Source organism: Canis aureus, chromosome 5 (genome assembly GCF_053574225.1).
Source record: "Canis aureus isolate CA01 chromosome 5, VMU_Caureus_v.1.0, whole genome shotgun sequence".
NCBI classification, from domain to species: domain Eukaryota; kingdom Metazoa; phylum Chordata; class Mammalia; order Carnivora; family Canidae; genus Canis; species Canis aureus.
Genome location: NC_135615.1, coordinates 78,567,369 through 78,584,971, shown reverse-complemented (window position 1 = coordinate 78,584,971; position 17,603 = coordinate 78,567,369). Strand labels below are relative to the sequence as shown.

At 50.7% G+C, this 17,603-nt stretch overlaps 1 protein-coding gene across 3 annotated transcripts in view; it reads right to left on the bottom strand.

Moving 5' to 3' along the window:
• ECE1 (endothelin converting enzyme 1) overlaps nt 1-17,603 on the bottom strand; it is a 115,400-nt gene that overhangs the window by 26,069 nt on the left and 71,728 nt on the right. For all 3 annotated transcript variants that reach the window (XM_077899253.1, XM_077899251.1, XM_077899252.1), the window contains 4 exons: nt 6,317-6,438; nt 4,363-4,509; nt 3,204-3,269; nt 2,016-2,207 (listed from right to left, as the gene is read on the bottom strand). In XM_077899253.1, the coding sequence (XP_077755379.1) occupies nt 2,016-2,207; nt 3,204-3,269; nt 4,363-4,509; nt 6,317-6,438 (527 nt within the window). The remainder of the gene's footprint in view (nt 1-2,015; nt 2,208-3,203; nt 3,270-4,362; nt 4,510-6,316; nt 6,439-17,603) is intronic.

Genomic DNA, 17,603 nt, shown 5'->3' with positions numbered 1-17,603 from the left:
GACGTGGGCTGGCGTCACTGCTTTTACTATAATACATTTGAATTGTGCATGTCAGTTTATAAATTGAAATCCCAAGTAGAGATTCTTTTTGAGGATGCTAGGCTTCACGGATCCAGGACTCAATCTTTATATGCTAGACATAATGTTTTTATATGTACATATGCCCTGTACCTCTGGGAGACACTTCATAGTTTTCAACTTGTTCTCACAGAACTCTGTGGCTAAAGAACCACACCTTATGGGGACAGGGGCTGCCTCTCATTTGTCTCTGCATTCTGGAAGACAGCAGGTGTGCATGAGTGAGCAAAGCCCCCATTTTATAAGGGAGGAAGTCAAGGCGCAAGGAGGGGATCCTGTGACTTGCCCAGGGTCACACGGCTTATAGTGCGGCTGGACCAGACCAGTCTTCTGACCCCAAGCCCAGGGCTCGTCCCTCTGCTAAAGTCCTCCCCTATATCCCCCAGCCCTGGCAGCTCTGAAATGGGGAAGGAGGAAGAAAAGAGCAAATGTAATGTGCCCCAGGCCACCCCGGGGTAGAACCTGGAAGCCACGTTGGGGTGGATGTGCTCAGGGCTATTGCGTCTTCTCTGCCACTCTTGGGGTAGTCAGCTGGCATCATGGCCACTGTGGGGGGCTGGGAGGCTGCTAGTGCCCTTCTTGCATTGAGAAGTGGGCAGCTGGAACAAGACAAATTGCACTGTACAAACAGCATCTCCTTTGACCTCCGGGCCTCAGAGCAGAAAAACAGTGCCAGATGGTAGCCAATGCAGTCTGCTGATCTCCGTAACAACCCACGCAGCACCACTCACCCTGATGCCAACTATTGGGGACCTATCGGGCAGCTGGCACCCAGAAGAGCCTCTCTTGCCCTCACCCTCAGCTTTGCCTGGGCTGCACCTCTACCTGGGACACCTGGCCGGCCTGGCTACTGCTCACCCACTCACCAGACTCCCCTGCCCTATCCCTGTCCTCGTGCCATCCTTCTTTTGCCCAAAGCATTCAACAATGGGTTTGGGATTGTTTCCACGTTGGCGTTCCTCCCTCACCTGGAAGAACCTCCAGAGCAAGGCCGCGAGGGTGGCCCCATATATACTTGTCAGAGGGAGGAACAGAGGGGAAAAAAATGGACAAGGACCTAGGTGTTCATCCTGAAAGGAGAGGAAATGAGCCAACTCAAGTGGATAGGCAGGACCTGGCTGGTCAAGGCAGAGGAGGGAGGAGACATCTTGGTGGAACCCCAACACAAGCGGAACACAAGGAGCCCTGCCGTCCTCCCCAGTGGGGAAGCAGGCCTCACCAAGCATTCTAGGCAATGGCAGGAAACAGGAAGATTGGCCGAAGCCACTGAGGACCTGGGATAAGACCAGACCCCAGCACACAGTGGACTGAGAAGATGGAACTGGCAGGCCATTGGTTCAACTCCCCACCTGCAAGTCCCAAGGAATCACCAGGGAGCAGCCTTTGGCAGAGGGGCCACTGACTCTGCAGATGGGTTGAACCCAGTGACAGGGAGCAACCCCATTACACCAGGAGGCTGCCAGGGGTCATGGTCAAGAGCAGAGATCCCATGAGCGAGTGAAGCTGAGTCCAATGTTCAGCTTCCCTGATACTTCAGGAGCCTCAGAGCCTTGAACATGTCACTTCACTTCCTGGCTTGGAAAAGGGAGAAGTGGCTACAGAACCCACTCCTCAGGTCTATTGTTTGCTGAAAACCAGACTCCATGTGACCGGGGCTTGAGATTGGAAATGCCCAATCAGGGTGTGGGACTGTCATCATGACCATAGAGCCTCCTGAGGTCAATGCTGATACAGAAAGGCTGTGTGGCCCTCGGCAGGAAATTTAATCTCTTTGAGCCTCAGTTTTTCTATCTGCGAATTGGGGCAATAATCATCCCTGCTTCATAGGGTTGTTCTGAGGATCTGATGAAGTGGGTATAACAACCTCCTCAGCCCAGCACCCTGTCCCAAAGCCCTGTGCCTGTCCCAGGCCCCATGTCAACCGGAGCTCACATTACCTGCAGCTCAGCAGCTGTCACTTTGTGGTAGATGAGCTCCTCGTCTCGGCGCTTCTCCTGGGGGATGGTGATGTTGGCCAGTGCCGTCTCAAAGTCCAGGATCTGCTGCATCTGGGGCCGGATGGCGTCCTCATCCCCTCCACCCAGCAGCTTGCCCAGTTGGACCATGTAGTTCAGGTATCCTGTCAGCACCTGCAGGATGGCACCCACTCTGTAAGTGGGTGCCACCACCCACTGGACAAGGGTAGTGGGCAGAACAGAGCCAGTCCCACACAGGAAACCACTGCCAACCCACTGCAGGGATGGTTCTGGCCCTGCGCTGCTTCCATGGCTGCTCAGGGCATTCAGGACAAAACCCACAGGACCCCGGCGGTGGGTCCCTGTGCTCCCGGGCCACACTCCCTCTTGAATGCTCGTCACATATAAGCTACCAGCAGACCAGTTCTTAGACACATTTTTTCTGCACTGCCCTTCTCTACCGTGTCTGCAGATCTGTGTTCAACGTCCTCAGTTCACCCTCGAGCTATCACAATTTGTCACTATGCCTCTAACTGGTTAGTTAATTAACATTTGCCTCCCCTGCCAGACTCTAAGCCCTGTGGAGTGGGGACCATGCCTGCCTTAGTCACCACTATCCCCCCCAACATCAGGCACTTAGCAGGTGGCTACTCAGTACAGATGGGCGGGATAATGCACAGAGAGACGATGAACCTCAGACAAGGTGTGGGTTTCAGAGTTAGCGGGTCTGGAAGTGAATCTCAGCCTCACCACTGTGGGATGGACCTTGAGTGGGTCACTTAGAGTCTCTGAGCCTTGCTCTCTCCTCTGTAAAAGGCAAGGTAAAAATAATACCCATGTGGCAGATGCGGTGAATGAAGTTCAGAGATATGCTATACCTGCAGGGTTACTGGGAGGACCAGAGGCCTGGCAGCCACACATGGCATGGCCATTACTGCTGTCTCGCTCTAGAGTGGGGACAAAGGATACCTGCCGATTATGCCCGTGATGCCTGAATGTGAAACAGCCAGCCTCCTCTGCCAGGGACCACCTACAACCCGTCAGGTAAGTGTCACCTCTATGCAACTCCAGCCTCAAAGACCCACACAGGTGTGGACACTGAGGGGACACCATGGGGGTAACACGTCGTGGGGTGTGGGCTGAGAGCCACTCTGTCTGAAGCACACTCACCTTCTCATTTTCAGTTTTGTTCAGGTAATAGTCCCTTGAAGGTAAGCCCAGACCAGACTGGTCCACCTGGAGAGAAAGGCAGGAGTGAGAGGGGATCTACTGTCACACGTGTACACTGCCCGCCGTGGGGACAGTGGGGACATGGCAACACAGAGCCAGCCTGGGCCCCAGCAGGAGCAGAAGCTGGCAGCAGAGGTCGCCTCTGGGGTCCGCCACCCAGGGCAGGGACAGACACACGTCTGGCTGCATACCTGCCCATTCATGGGGATTCTGGGTCCTTTTGAAAGGTCAGAGCCACCCTCCCCACTAAGCACCTCTGAGGCTTGGCACACTGCTTCTACTTAACTAAATACTTCCCAAGAAGGTGCAGTGGTTAAGGGCCACTGACGCCTGCAGAGCCTTAGTCAAGTTATTGAACCTTTCCGATCCTCAGGTTCTTCTAGAAAACAGGGGAAATAGTATCTCATCCTCAGAGCTGGAATGAGGATTCAAGGGGAGATTGCCAGGGGAGGATGTGCAGAGGGTCTGGGAGGTAGGGGAGGGTCAATTCCTGGCAGCAACTAGCAGAGCCTTGTGGCCACACCCTGCTGTCCGGAGAGCAGGCGTTACTATAGTTCATTTGATTGATAAGGACATTGCAGCGCAGGGAGGTTGAAGTACTTGCCGGAGGTCACACAATGGGTGAGAGAAGGAGCTAGGTGGGGATTTCAGCTCACCCTGGGCTCCTTGCTTCTGCACCTGAGGGTGGGCAGAGCAGGGGCTGCCCTGGCTGTGCTGATACAAAGTCTAGGGCAGGCTCCGCCAGGAAGAGATGGACTCAAAGCCATTCTAAGCAGAGCCACAAAGGACGGAGGCTGAGGCTAGGGGGCCGGGAGGTGGCTTTAGCTGTGCCTAGGACTTGACATCCACAGTGACCAATGAGAATCCCAGAGATTCATCTGTGCCATGGTGACATCCCCCCACCCCTCAAGAATGGCAGCCTACTCTTTCATGACTTCTTACCTGTACAAATCTCATGGTTCAGAGCCTCCGAAATAATCCAGGCTCAGAAACCAGAAGCCAGTTGCCCCTACTCTGCCACTTGCAAAACTCAAAACAGGTCATGAGGTTAAACGCTAAACATGCCCACTCCTCTTCCTAGGGTTCCGGGCCAGCTCACCTGGATCACGTTGCTGTTGGAATTTTTGGAGTCGGCACTGACGTAGACAGAGAAGAAGGGAGAGGTGCGGTAGTGGGAGGTGACCACCTGCAGAGTGTCCTGGAAGTTTTCTTTGTCCCAGGGACCTGTGATGTTCCAGCCCCCTAGCTGTGGGGAGGGAGAGGGAACGGGAGGTGAAGAGGTGGCAGGGAGACCCGGGTATGAATTCTGCTCCAGCTGCTAACCTGCTGTGACCCTGGAGCGGTCATCTGACCTCTCTGAGCCTCAAGAGCAGATGAAAGGGATGGTCTTTTTTTTTTTTTTAAAGACTTTTATTTATTTATTCGTGAGAGACAGAGAGAGAGAGAGAGAGAGAGAGAGAGGCGCAGAGACACAGGCAGAGGGAGAAGCAGGCTTCCTGCAAGGAGCCCGATATGGGACTTGATCCCGGATCCCGGGATGGTCTTCATCAGAGTTTCTGACCAGCAAACAGGAGACACCCATGGAGCGAGACTTATCCGAGCAAGCCAGCCATGAATCCATGGGGCAGCTGCTCTCTCAAGGATGTGATGCGGATGGGAAGGAGACTTTTCTCGTACCCTCTTCATTTTTTGGATTCTGAATCATGTGATATAATTTCTACTAATGCATAAATTCAATTGTGCTTATGGGGAAAAAAGGCTCCATATTTTTTGAAAAGGTTGATAAAGGGGCGCCTGGGTGGCTCAGTGGGTTAAATGGTTGCCTTCGGCTCAGGTCATGATCTCAGGGTCCTGGGATCAAGTCCTACATCAGGCTCCCCACAGAGAGCCTGCTTCTCCCTTCCCCTTTGCTGCTCACCCTGCTTGTGCTCTCTGTCAAACAAAATCTTAAAAAAAATAAATGAAAGTTGATAAAGCAGTGGGGTCTAGTTTCTCTCAGAGCAGGGATTCTTTTTTTCAAGCAGGCTCCATGCCCAACATGGGGCTCAAACTCACGACCCCGAGATCAAGAGTTGCATGCTCTACCAGCTGAGCCAGCCAGGCACTGCAGAGCTGGGATTTCTGTAATCTCCTTGGTCTCCTTGGCTTGGCACGCTCTGGTATGTGGGGCCTGGGCCAGAGGGGAGGACTGTCCAATCCCCGGTGCCCACAGCTCTCGACCTTGCTGTAATGCCTTCCCAGAGCCGAGCTACAAGGCAGGGCATTGGGGGAACCTGGAACAGCCAGAAAACACCCATGGCCACCCTCTGTGGGCGTCAGGCACCCTGGCCAGCCATGGGCAGCCCCCAAGAGCCCATCCAAGGCTGACTGGGAGATGCTCAGCAAGAATGGCTCTTCCTCTGCAGGAGGATGAGGAGGCCTGGGGTATGTGGGCCCTCCTCACGCAGGGGCTATTCTGCTTCTGATACAAGACTCTCTGTTGGTCCTTCTGGAACATAGCCCTCCTCACACATAGACATACCCTCGGAGGAAAAGGAAGCAGCAAGGTAGAGAAACATTTTTTTTCTTTTCTTTTTAAAGGTTTTATTTATTTATTCATGAGAGACACACAGAGAGAGGCAGAGACACAGGCAGAGGGAGAAGCAGGCTCCCCGCGGGGAGCCCGATGCAGGACTCAATCCCGGGATCCCAGGATCACGACCTGAGCCCAAGGCTCAACCACTGAGCCACCCAGGCGTCCCCAGAAACATTTTCTCTGTAAATATGGCCCCATTCCACATGCACATGCACAGTGATGCACATACATGTGCACATCCACAACGATGTTGACGCATACACCCCCATATACAGATATTCCCACCCATAGAGACACGTGCATGCACAGGAGCGCAAACACACACACGCATACACACACTCAGACACACTCAGCCCTGACCGGTTCTATAATCCAGCTGGGTGAGGTGGCTGGGGTGTGAGGTAGGCAGACCCAGTGACACCTGACAGCTGGGGTGGCAGCCAGAGGAGATCCAGGAAAGGCTGCTCCAGGAACTCACCTTCTCAATTAGCTCCATCAGGGGCTTGGCCTTGAGCTCCTCGATCCTGGTTTCATTCATACATGCGCGGTAATATACCTGGGCCTTCCTTTCTGCCTCGCTCACACTGGCTGTGGAGTTTTCTGGAATGACAAGAGATAGTGGTTTGCAGTGTGCCCCCATCTGCTGTGCAGGTGGCCCGATGGGAGTCCTTCTGAGAGCCTCAGGGTGCTCAGCTGTAAAAACAACCTAGGACTTCTGCCTGTTAGGACAGTCACATGGACTCAACCACAGCGGGTACACGACTGCCCTGGGCAGAGCCTGGCAAACTGAGGTGCTTCCTAATTATTGCTGACTGCAAAATAAGAACAGCATACCATGTTTCTCCCTGTCTGCTGGTCAAGTTTGTAGATGTGTCCCTTGGCTGGCAGCATGGGCCACCCGGCAGGACAGCTTGCATCCCCTGCTGGCCAAAGTGTGGCCCAAATACCCCTCCCTGGTGTGAGGAACAGAGGCCTGTGTTGGTTTTCAGACCTCAGATGTCCTCTCTGTGATAGACTGGAGCTGAATGGAAGCTTCCAAGGCCTTGTGCACTAGGAGTTAACTTTTCCCTTCCTCCTCTAAAGGGCCAGGCTTGTTCATCAGACTTACAGGTGATTTAGAGTGCTGTTGCCATTTCTCTTCCTCACTTGGCAGCCAGCATCTCCATCCTTACACCAGGATGCCTGGGAGTCTTTGGTCATCACCATCTCCCTGTCCCTGGTGTTCTGGTCTAGGTGCCACCTGCTGAGAGCCAGCCTGGGGCAGGGGCCTGCCTGTGCCCAGGGAAGGTGACCACTTCCTATGGTTCAGGCTACGAAGGATCCACCATGTGCCTGTTCAGGCCATGAAGGACCTACGATGTACCTTTTCGGGCCAGGAAGGACCCACTATGTACCCGTTTGGGTCATGAAGGACCCACTGTGTGCCTGTTCACGCCATGAAGGCTCTACTGTGTGCTGGTTCTGGTCATGTAGGACCTATCATGTGCCAGGGCTCCTGTGCCTGAGCCTTGGTCTCAGAGACCTGCTCCAGATCACGCCTGGGTCCCTGAATCCCTCAATTCTATCTGTCCACCTTGCTCCCTCCCTGAGGCCCTCCTTCCTCACTGCTCCAGCTCCTTTTCCTCATTTCAAATTCACTTCTCTTGGACCCTGAAACTCTTTCCTTTGCTTGCCCCAAAGACCCCCCCCCCAAGCCCCCTCTCCTCCATGAACACTTCGCTGGCAGAACCGTATCCATTCATCTACTAAGTAGATACAGGTGCTTGCCCTGTGCTAGGTATGTGCAAGCTTCAGGGACTCGAAAGACAATGTCCCCCCCTGTCCCCATGGAGCTTACTTGCTAGTGTGAGGACACAGATATCAAACAAGAAAACACATAAAGGAAAGCTCATCCTGGCCCTCCAGTATGGGCTGCTGTTGAGACCCAGCGTCTCCAAGGCCTTTCTCAGAGACCATCTTTCCGATGGAGCCTCTCCTGAGATATTCTTTCATGAAGATTTCCATGGAGGACCTACCAAGTGCCAGGCACTGGGCTGGGCTAGGAGCTTTGTAGACATAAATAAGACCTGCCTGCTCTCTGCCTCCAGGGAGTCAAGCAAAGAAACGACCAGAAGACATGAAAGAGCTTTGGTTAATGCAAATGGTTGTGGAACCCAGAGAAAAGTCACATGCTTTGGTGGGGTGAGGTGGGGTCAGGGGTGCTCTAGTTCCGAGCCGGTTTGTTCGTTCTTTCATTCATTCATTCATTCATTTTTTAGGATTTTATTTATTTTTTCATAACAGACACAGAAAAAGGGAGAGAGAGGCAGAGACACAGGCAGAGGGAGAAGCAGGCTCCATGCAGGGGAGCCCGACGTGGGACTCGATCCTGGGTCTCCAGGATCATGCCTTGGGCTGAAGGTGGTACTAAACCGCTGGGCCACCGGGGCTGCCCCTTTTATTTATTTTTTAATTAAAAAGGTTTCTTTTTAGTAGGCTCTATGCCCAATATGAGACTCACACTCACAAAGCCTAGATCAGTGGTTACAGGCTCATGGACTGAGCCAGCCAGGGGCCCCAACGCAGTTCTTTCAAAGGTAAGAAATTATTCACCAGGTAGAAATGAGGAGGAAGGGCCCTGGGTTTGGAGGGATTTGGAGAGTTTGGGAAAACACGAGAAGCATAGGAAGGCGTACTGTCTGGAGAAAAGATACCATTTGGTGCGGCCTGTGATGTGAAGGGTCCTTCAGCTCTCCCAGCACTCGTCCCAAGAGCCCGCCTGCCCAGCCCCCAGGTCTTATCATAACCAGGATCGTGGTTTTCTCTGGTCAGAGAGCATCAACCCCTGTCTTGCTGAAGTCAGGGTGACAGCATGCGACCAGCCTGGGTGAGTGTGAATGGAGATGCAGAGACAAGGGAAGCCCAAGAGGGGCAAAGGTGACGAGGGTCTGTGGAGGGCACACACAGCCCTGGAGACCACCAGCTGCCATGCTGCTCCAAGGCCTGGAAAAGTGTGGTGTGAAGCCCCAGAGCTTTCCAGAACATAAGACAAGGCCTCCAGGAAGGGAGGGAGGGAGGGTAGAAATGGGGAAGGGAAGCAGAACTTCAGGGAAAGCAAAGGGGGAGTTTCCACCCCCCTCCCAGGTGCCTCGTTTCTCTAACAATGCCCCCCAGCAGCTAAGCTCCTAGAAGGAAAAGCGCAAGAAGCACCATGGCTTGCCAGAGCCTGGAAGCGGCATCTCGCCGTCCATGCGTGGCTCTGGCCGTGCCCCTGAAATGCCAGGCCAAGGTCGGGTTGCGTACGCTGTGTGCTCTGGCCCACGAGGGGCTGGCATCTCCCTCCCCCACTGGCCAAGGCCACTGAGATGAGAGGCCCACGGCCAGGCTCCGGGGGAACGGCCTGGCTGTGCTCAGGAGAGGGAGTCCCAGGCGTCCATCTTTCCCCAACAGGATCCCTGCGTTATGACGTGACTGCGTCCTTCAGGCACACACGGCCCCTCTCTCCTTCGCTGAGAGGCCGCTCCTGACGAGTTCAAGCTTCCTTCCCCTGAACTCCACACCCTGGATCAAACATCCACTTGTTTTCCCACCAAGGTTTATTGAGTTCCTGTGGTTTGGTAGCTGCTGGGCTGGGGGAGAATGTAGCAGGCCGCATGGACACGGGGCTGCCCACGTCAGGCCTGGAGCCTGGTGGGCGAGACAGACAGCGTAAGATGGTCACAAAGCATCTGACGCAGGGAGCATCTGATGCTGCGGACAAAGTCCAGGAGGCCCTGAGAAAGGATGGCAAGGGGAGGCCCCAGGGAACCCTTGCCTGAACTCTGGGCTGAAAGCTGAGCTTGCCGTGGTGGAGTGGACGTGGGGGGCTGTGCTTGGGCCGCTTCACCCGCTAGTTCATGTCCCAGCTGTCCCTGCTTCTTGGTCTGTACCCAGAAAGCACACAGCAGCCCTCAGAAGAACAGAGCCCAGTGTCACTTCTGATGAGAAAGGGGGCCATTTCTGGGCATTGAGAGGGTGCTGAGGTCAGAGCCTGACAGAAATTTACACGAGGAGGAAATGAGGCAGGTGGGGCAGGAAGGCGCAAGAATGTAGGCTTCCCCAGGAACTGGCGTTCACACCCCCTGTATTCCCACACTGACACTGGCTGGGGCAGGAACTCTGGGACATCAAGCTCTTCCACTTCTCCCCCCACCTCTCTCTGGTTCATGGGGCCCACTGGGACAACCCCCAGCACATTATCCCGCCTCCTCTCCTTCATCCTCTCCCATAAGGCACCTATGACCTGGCAGGCACTGGGGGTACAAGAGCTGAAGCAGGACAGCCAGGTGGGAGGCCACTGTGACAGGTGAGGTGAGCAATGATGTAGGCTCGGGCAGGGTGACAGCAGAGAGGGGGTGAGAAGCAGTTGCGCTGTGAGAGAAAGAGGGGCCTAGATGCTGCCGAGTTTCCTTGACCAGAGCAAGGGGTGGTCACTGCTATCCGAAATGCGGAAGACAAGGGATGGGGAATGGGATAAGCAGTTCAGTTTTCGACATTTTTAGTTGAAGACATCTATTAGACATTAGTGGAACCCTGGGTGTGGAGTTTATAGAGCTAGTGTCTTGAACTACTTTGAGTTCAAATATGCTCTGGAGGGGCACCTGGGTGACTCAGTCAGTTGGGCGTCCAACTCTTGATTTCGGCTCAGGTCATGGTATCAGGAGTGTGAGATCAAGCCCTGCATCAGGCTCTGTACTCAGCACAGAGTCTGTTTGGGACTCTCTCTTCCTCTGCCTCTCCCCCACAAAATAAATGAATAAATCATTAAAAAAAAAAAAAACTAACTAACTAATATGCTCTGGAGTACACAGATTCCTTAAAATTACTGATAAGACCCTATATCATGCATTCTCAAGAGGGGCAATGTTGACCCCAAAGGGGGAGAGAATTAGCTATTAGGTAGCCGAAACATCTCACCCTTTCATGTGTACATACAGTACATAAACAGGTAAGCATTATCTTTTATATTCTTCTTGAGCAACATAGAAGAAATGGATAAATTCCCAGAAATATACAACCTACCAAGACTGAATCATGATGAAGTAGAAAATCTGAATAGACCAATTACTAGTAAGGAGATTGAATCAGTAATCAAAAACTTCTCAACAAACAAAAGTCTAGGACCAGACAACTTCACTGGTGAGTTCTACCAAACATTCAACAGAGAATTAACGCCCATCTTTCTCAAATTCTTCCAAAAGACAGAAGAGGAGGGAATTCTTCCAAACTTATTTTGCAAGGCCAGCATTATCCTGATACCAAAATCAAAGATGCCGGAAGAAAAGAAAATTATAAGCCAATATCCCTGATGAACATAGAAGGAAAAATCCTCAAAAAAATATTAGCAAACAGAATTCAATAAATCATTAAAAGGATCATACACCACGATCAGGTGGGATTTATTCCAGGGACGCAGGGATGGTTCAATGTCCACAAATTAGTCAATGTAACGTACCACATTAACAAAATGAAGAATAAAAATCATATGATCATCTCAACATATGCAGAAAAAGCATCTGACAAAATTCAACATCCATTTAAGATAAAAACTCTCAACAAAGTAGGTATATAGGGAATGTGCCTCCATATATTAAAGGCCATACAGGACAAGCCCATGGCTAACATCATACTCAATGATGAAAGCTTTACCTCTAAGATCAGGGAAAGACTAGGATGCCCACTTTTGCCACTTTTATTCTACATAGCACTAAGAATCATAGAGATCATAGAGCAATTGTTAAGAAAAAGAAATAAAAGGCATCCAAATTGGAAAAGAAGAAGTAAGACTGTCACTATTTGTGATATAATACACAGAAAACCCTAATGACTACACCAAAAATCTGTCAGAACTAATAAACAAATCCAGTAAAGTTGCAAGATACAAAACCAATACACAAAAATCTGTTGTGTTTCTATATACTAATCATGAATTATCAAAAAGAGAAATTGAGAAAACAAATCCATTTATAATTACATCAAAAAGAATAAAATACCTAGGAATAAATTTTTTAAAAAGATTTTATTTAGGGCAGCCCCGGTGGCGCAGTGGTTTAGTGCTGCCTACAGCCCGGGGTATGATCCTGGGCACCTGGGATCGAGTCCCATGTTGGGCTCCCTGGGTGGAGCCTGCTTCTCCCTCTCCCTGTGTCTCTGCCTCTCTCTCTCTGTGTCTCTCATGAATAAATAAATAAAATCTTAAAAAAAAGATTTTATTTATTTATTAGAGAGAGAAAGCACAAGCAGGGGGAGTGGTAGGCAGAGGAAGAAGGAAAAGCAGGCTTCCTGCTGAGCAGGGAGCTTGAGGCAGGGTTCGATCCCAGGACCCTGGCTGGGATCATGACCTGAGCCAAAGGCAGACACGTAACCGACTGAGCCACTCAGGCACCCCTACCTAGGAATAAATTTAACCAAGGAGGTGAAAGACCTCTATATTGAAAACAACAAGAGATTAGTGAAAGAAACTGAAGAAGACACATAAATGGAAACATATTCTGTGCTCACAGATTGTCAGAACTAATGCAGTTAAAATGTCCATACTACCTGAGCAATGGACAAATTCACTGCAATCCTTACCAAAATTCCAATGGCATTTTTTACAATTAGAATAAACAATACTAAAATCTGTGTGAAACCATAAGAGACCCTGAATAGCCACAGCAATCTTTTTTTAAAAGATTTTATTTACTTATTTGAGAGACAGACAGAGACAGAGAGACAGAGAGAGAGCATGAGCTGGGAGAAGGGGAGAGAGACAAGCAGACTCTCCACTGGGTGTAGAACCAAACTCAGGGCTCAAACTGGGGCTTGATCCCAGGACTCTGAGATCATAACCTGAGCCAAAGTCAGGCACTTAGCCAACTGAGCCACCCAGGTGCCTCTAGGCATAACAATCTTAAGAAAGAAGAACAAAGCTGGAGGCGTCACACTCCCTGACTTCAAGCTATATTACAAGCTTGGTAACTAAGACATTATGGTATTGGCATAAGAAGAGACACAGAGATCAATGGAATAGGATAGAAAGAAATTAATTCATGCATGCATTGTCAATTAATTTATGACACAGGAGCCAAGAATATATTGTGGGGAAAGCATAGTCTCTTCAATAAGCAGTGTTGGGAAAACTGGACAGCCACACACAAAAGAATGAAACTGGACAGCTGTTTCATGCCATGCACAAAAATGAACCCAAACTGTATTAAAGACTCAAGCATCAAACCTCACACCATAAAACTCCTAGAAGAAAACGTGGATGGTGAGCTCCTTGACATAAGTCTTATGGATGACTTTTTGAATCTGACACCAAAAGCAAAAACAAGAGAAGCAAAAATAAACAAGTGGGACTATATCAAACTAAAAAGCCTCTGCACAACAAAGGAAACCACCAACAAAATGAAAAGACAACCTACTGAGTAGGAGAAAATATTTACAAATCATATGTCTGATAAGGTGCTAGTATCCAAAATATATAAAGAACTCATCTGGCTCAACAGCCAAAAAAAAAAAAATCTAACTAGAAGCTGGGCAGATGATCTGAATAGACATTTTTCCAAAGAAGACATATAGATGGCCAACAGGTACATGAAAAGATGCTCTGGGGACGTCTGGGTGACTCAGCGGTTGAACGCCTGCCTTCGGCCCAGGGCATGATCCTGGAGTCCCAGGATCGAGTTCCATATCGGGACCCCTGCATGGAGCCTGCTTCTCCCTCTGCCTAGGTCTCTGCCTCTCTCTCTCTGTCTCTCTCATGAATAAATAAAGTCTTTAAAAAAAAAAGAAAGAAAGAAAAGATGCTCTGTATCATTAGTCATCAGGAAGTGCAAACCACAACCACAGTGGGATATCACCTCACACCTGTTAGAGTGGCTTCTATCAAAAAGACAAGAAACAAATGTTGGCGAGGATGCAGAGAAAAAGACACCCTTGTGCAGTGTTGGTGGGAAGGTAAATTGAGCAGCCACTATGGAAAACAGTATGCAGGCTCCTCAAAAAATTAAAAATAGAACTATCCTATGATCCTGTAATTCCACTTCTGGGTATTTACCCAAAGAAAACAAAAACACTAACTCAAAAACATCTCTGGACCCTCGTGTTTGCTGCAGCAGTATTTACAATAGCCAAGATACTGAAACCAGCTAAGTGCCCACTGGCGGATGAATGGATAAAGAAAATGTGGCCTGTGTACACACACACATGCACACACACACACAAACATTATTTGTCCATAAAAAAGAATGAAATCTTGCCATTTGTGACAAAATGGAAGAACGTTGAGGATATATCGCTAAGTAAAGTTAGGGAAAGACAAAGACAAATACTGTATGATCTCTCTTATTTGTGGAATTAAAAAAATATATATATATAACAAAAACCAAGCTTATAGAGAACAGATTAGTGGTTGCCAGAGTTGGTGGGTAGGGGGTGTTTACTGTCTGTCTCCCCTGCTGGAATGTAAGCTCCGTAGAGAAAAGCTGTCTTATTCCTCACGCAACCCCAGCACCGAGTGATGTCTGGCACATAGCTAGTGTACAATACATAATTGTTGAACGAAGGAATGAATGACGGAATGTTCTGGGACCTCCCTGGAAGAAAGATACCAATCACATCAGCCTGAGGGAGGAGGCTCGGTTTCAAAGTGAAATCAGCCACATACAGTTTTCTCATAAGGAAATCCCTGGTCTCCTTAGAGACTCCCCTGCTTGCGCTTACTTCCCAGAAGAAGGTTCCACGGGAGCAGGCTAGGTGCCATCAGCAGCGCAGCATCCAGGACTGAGCCGGGGGCTGAGTTTTGAGTCTGGTGCCTCCAGGGTATGAAAATAATCTGGCAGCCCAGGGCCAGATAGCAGGGCTCCTGATTGCTGGGTACTTCCTTCGAGGGACCCCGAGTTCCAGAAACTTCCTCAGTCACTTCCCCAAAGTCCCAAAGAGGAAAGACAGCATACTATCTAATCGGCCCCCTTCTTCCTCTGGGAGTTTTCATTGGAACACCCTCTTGCACACCACTCCCTGGGAGGAAATGAAATCCCCAGCAGCTGGGGGGGCTGCGGGGATGGGGGTTCCTGGGAATCCTGCGCTCCCCGTGCTGCGGCAGCACATCTGGCCAAGAGCATGGAGGACTCCACCTCAGGGCAAGACTAGCACTCATTTTAGAGAACACCATAGACTGGGTTCAGGCAGTCACAGGCCCTAGGAGCCCCATCCTGTGAGGGTAAGTGGGAGAGCTGATACACAAGGCATCTTTTTCTGTAGAACAAAAATAATGATAAGGACCATCACCACAACGGGTGCCTACTGCAGGCCCAGCCCTGGCTGAGCTCTTCTCGTTGCCACACCAACAGCCCGAGGTGATACTATCACCCCATTTCACAGGGAAAGAAAATGAGGCCCGGTGAGAAGAGGAACTTATCTAGGGAGGCAAAGCCACGTGCTGGAATTTGAACCCCAGCATTCTTAGACCTCCTCGAGAAAACGAACTGCTTCCTCTGTGTGTGGGTGTGGCTCTGTGCGCATCTTGTCCTTACAGTTTCCACCAGGGAGTGCTACTAGGGCTATCGTGCCCAAATTATAGGCAAGAGATTGAGTGACATGCATCCAAGGTCACACTCGTGAGCAGCTGAGGCCAGGACAGGGGCCTGAACGTTCTCTGTGCTCCTTTCCTTTCTGGCAGGTTGGCTCAGAAAATGAGAGGTCCAGCCACCCCAGAGAAGCCCTGGATGCCCACTCCCTTTCCCCCAACGTGAAAGATGGGCACATTAGTGCAAACACGGCACCAAACGGGAAGCAGGTCAGACACAGATCCTGTCCAAAGGGTTTCCCATGTGCATGGGGAGTTGAAATGAAGCTAGACAGCAACTACTGGAAAAACAAATCAAAATAAAAGTACGAGCGAGTCACAGGGCGACATGATTAATTGCCAAGTCACTGACATGGACAAATGTAATGTTGATGGAATGATTCAGTCTCCATTTCTCAGGCAGACTGGCGCTGGGGTAAAAGGAAAGGAGACCACGAATTCCTTATGGAATCCGTGATGTTCAAATGGTTATAAAAACCAGGCATTAATTTTGCATGCATTAATCTTTTTTTTTAATTTTTTTTATTTTATTTATGATAGTAACAGAGAGAGAGAGAGAGAGAGAGGCAGAGACACAGGCAGAGGGAGAAGCAGGCTCCATGCACCGGGAGCCTGACGTGGGATTCGATCCCGGGTCTCCAGGATCGCGCCCTGGGCCAAAGGCAGGCGCCAAACCGCTGCGCCACCCAGGGATCCCGCATTAATCTTGTAATAGAAAACATAGTATATATGACAGGCACATAAACATAATAGTAGCTCAAGCCCAGGGCAGCCCTTTGGTAACCCCAGAGGGCATCGTGGAGGAAGCAGGTTTGAGAAAAGAAAGTCCACCCCACAGGACTGGAAGAGGTGAGGCAGGTAGTGTAGAGGGCAGAACAGTCTGTGCTAAGGGCAAGAGCTGGAAAGCCTGAGGGAAGGCCCAGCCTAGGGGTGAGAGATCCAGGGGATCCTTGCCCTGAATGAAGTGAGGCCACGCTCTTGTCTCCCCAAAGTCCACGAGGACAGCCCAAGCTGGCAACCCCGGTGTGTGGCAGAGTGTCTACTGGGTGACATATCTCTCTGTCTCACACAGCTGAGGCCATGCCTCCCAGCCAGTGGGCTGCAAGGATGTGTCCAGTGGCACCGCAGAGTTCAATCCACCAGCTTCTGATCCACCCGGATTTCCTCTGAGGGGACCCTGTGAATTCACTGTTCAGAGAAAGGACTGGCTCGTCCAAGGTCACGCGGCCAGCGGATGGTAACAGCTGTTCCACCTGCCCAGCTGACACGGTCCTCATCAGCACTCGGAACATTCCTTCTCCTTCCGGAGAAGCCCACCCCAGGCCAGCCTGGACAGCCTGGCACCCCCCTGCACACTACAACCCTACGAGCTCCAGCTCCCTCCCAAGACCTGCTGGCTGACCCCTTGTCTTGGCGAAGCCGAGACCGGCCTGGCCTTGAGCCCAGGAATGCACTGGCCTGTGTTCCTGCATTTTTTTATCACCCACTCACCTGCCTCCTGCCCCTTCAAGGGTTTCCAGGTGTCAAAGTCCCAGGTATCAAGGCCCACAGGTGAGGGGCCATTTCCAGACTAGTTCCCAGAAGCGAGTGTGGCATGGAGGGGACTCCAGGATATGCCTTCTGGGGAAGCTCCTGGTCAGTATGACCTGGGGCTGACCTCACCTACTATGTTCATCAGGCCCCAGCCAGATCCCATCTAGACCGGAGAGCTTCATCAAGCAGCTACTGGGGAAGGAGGTTGGTGAATCGTGCTTCTGGGCCACCCTTCTGGGCCTCTGCATGGTGAATGTGACTCAGGGGAGTCGGTAGAAAAAGAGGGCAGGTTTGAGGTTCCACAGCTTTGGGGCTAAATTTAGCTAAATCCCATCACTGCCTAGATATTTGTGAATCTCATCTATACAATGGGGATATACATCCATGGCTTAAATAAAATAATACAAGAGCCTAGTATGGTCGTGGATATGCCCTGCACCTCCTTCCCTGGTTACTAGGTCCACATCAACACCTCTATGAGAAGTAAGATTAGCAATACGTAGGTTTTCTTCGACCACCCCACTAAGCCTGAGGTCATCCACATCAATGCTCTTAATTCCCACCTTACAGACGAAGAGCCGAGTAGTCTGGGTAGCCTCTCTGGGGTCACACAGCTTATCAGGGAGAGGTCTGGGCCGGAGCT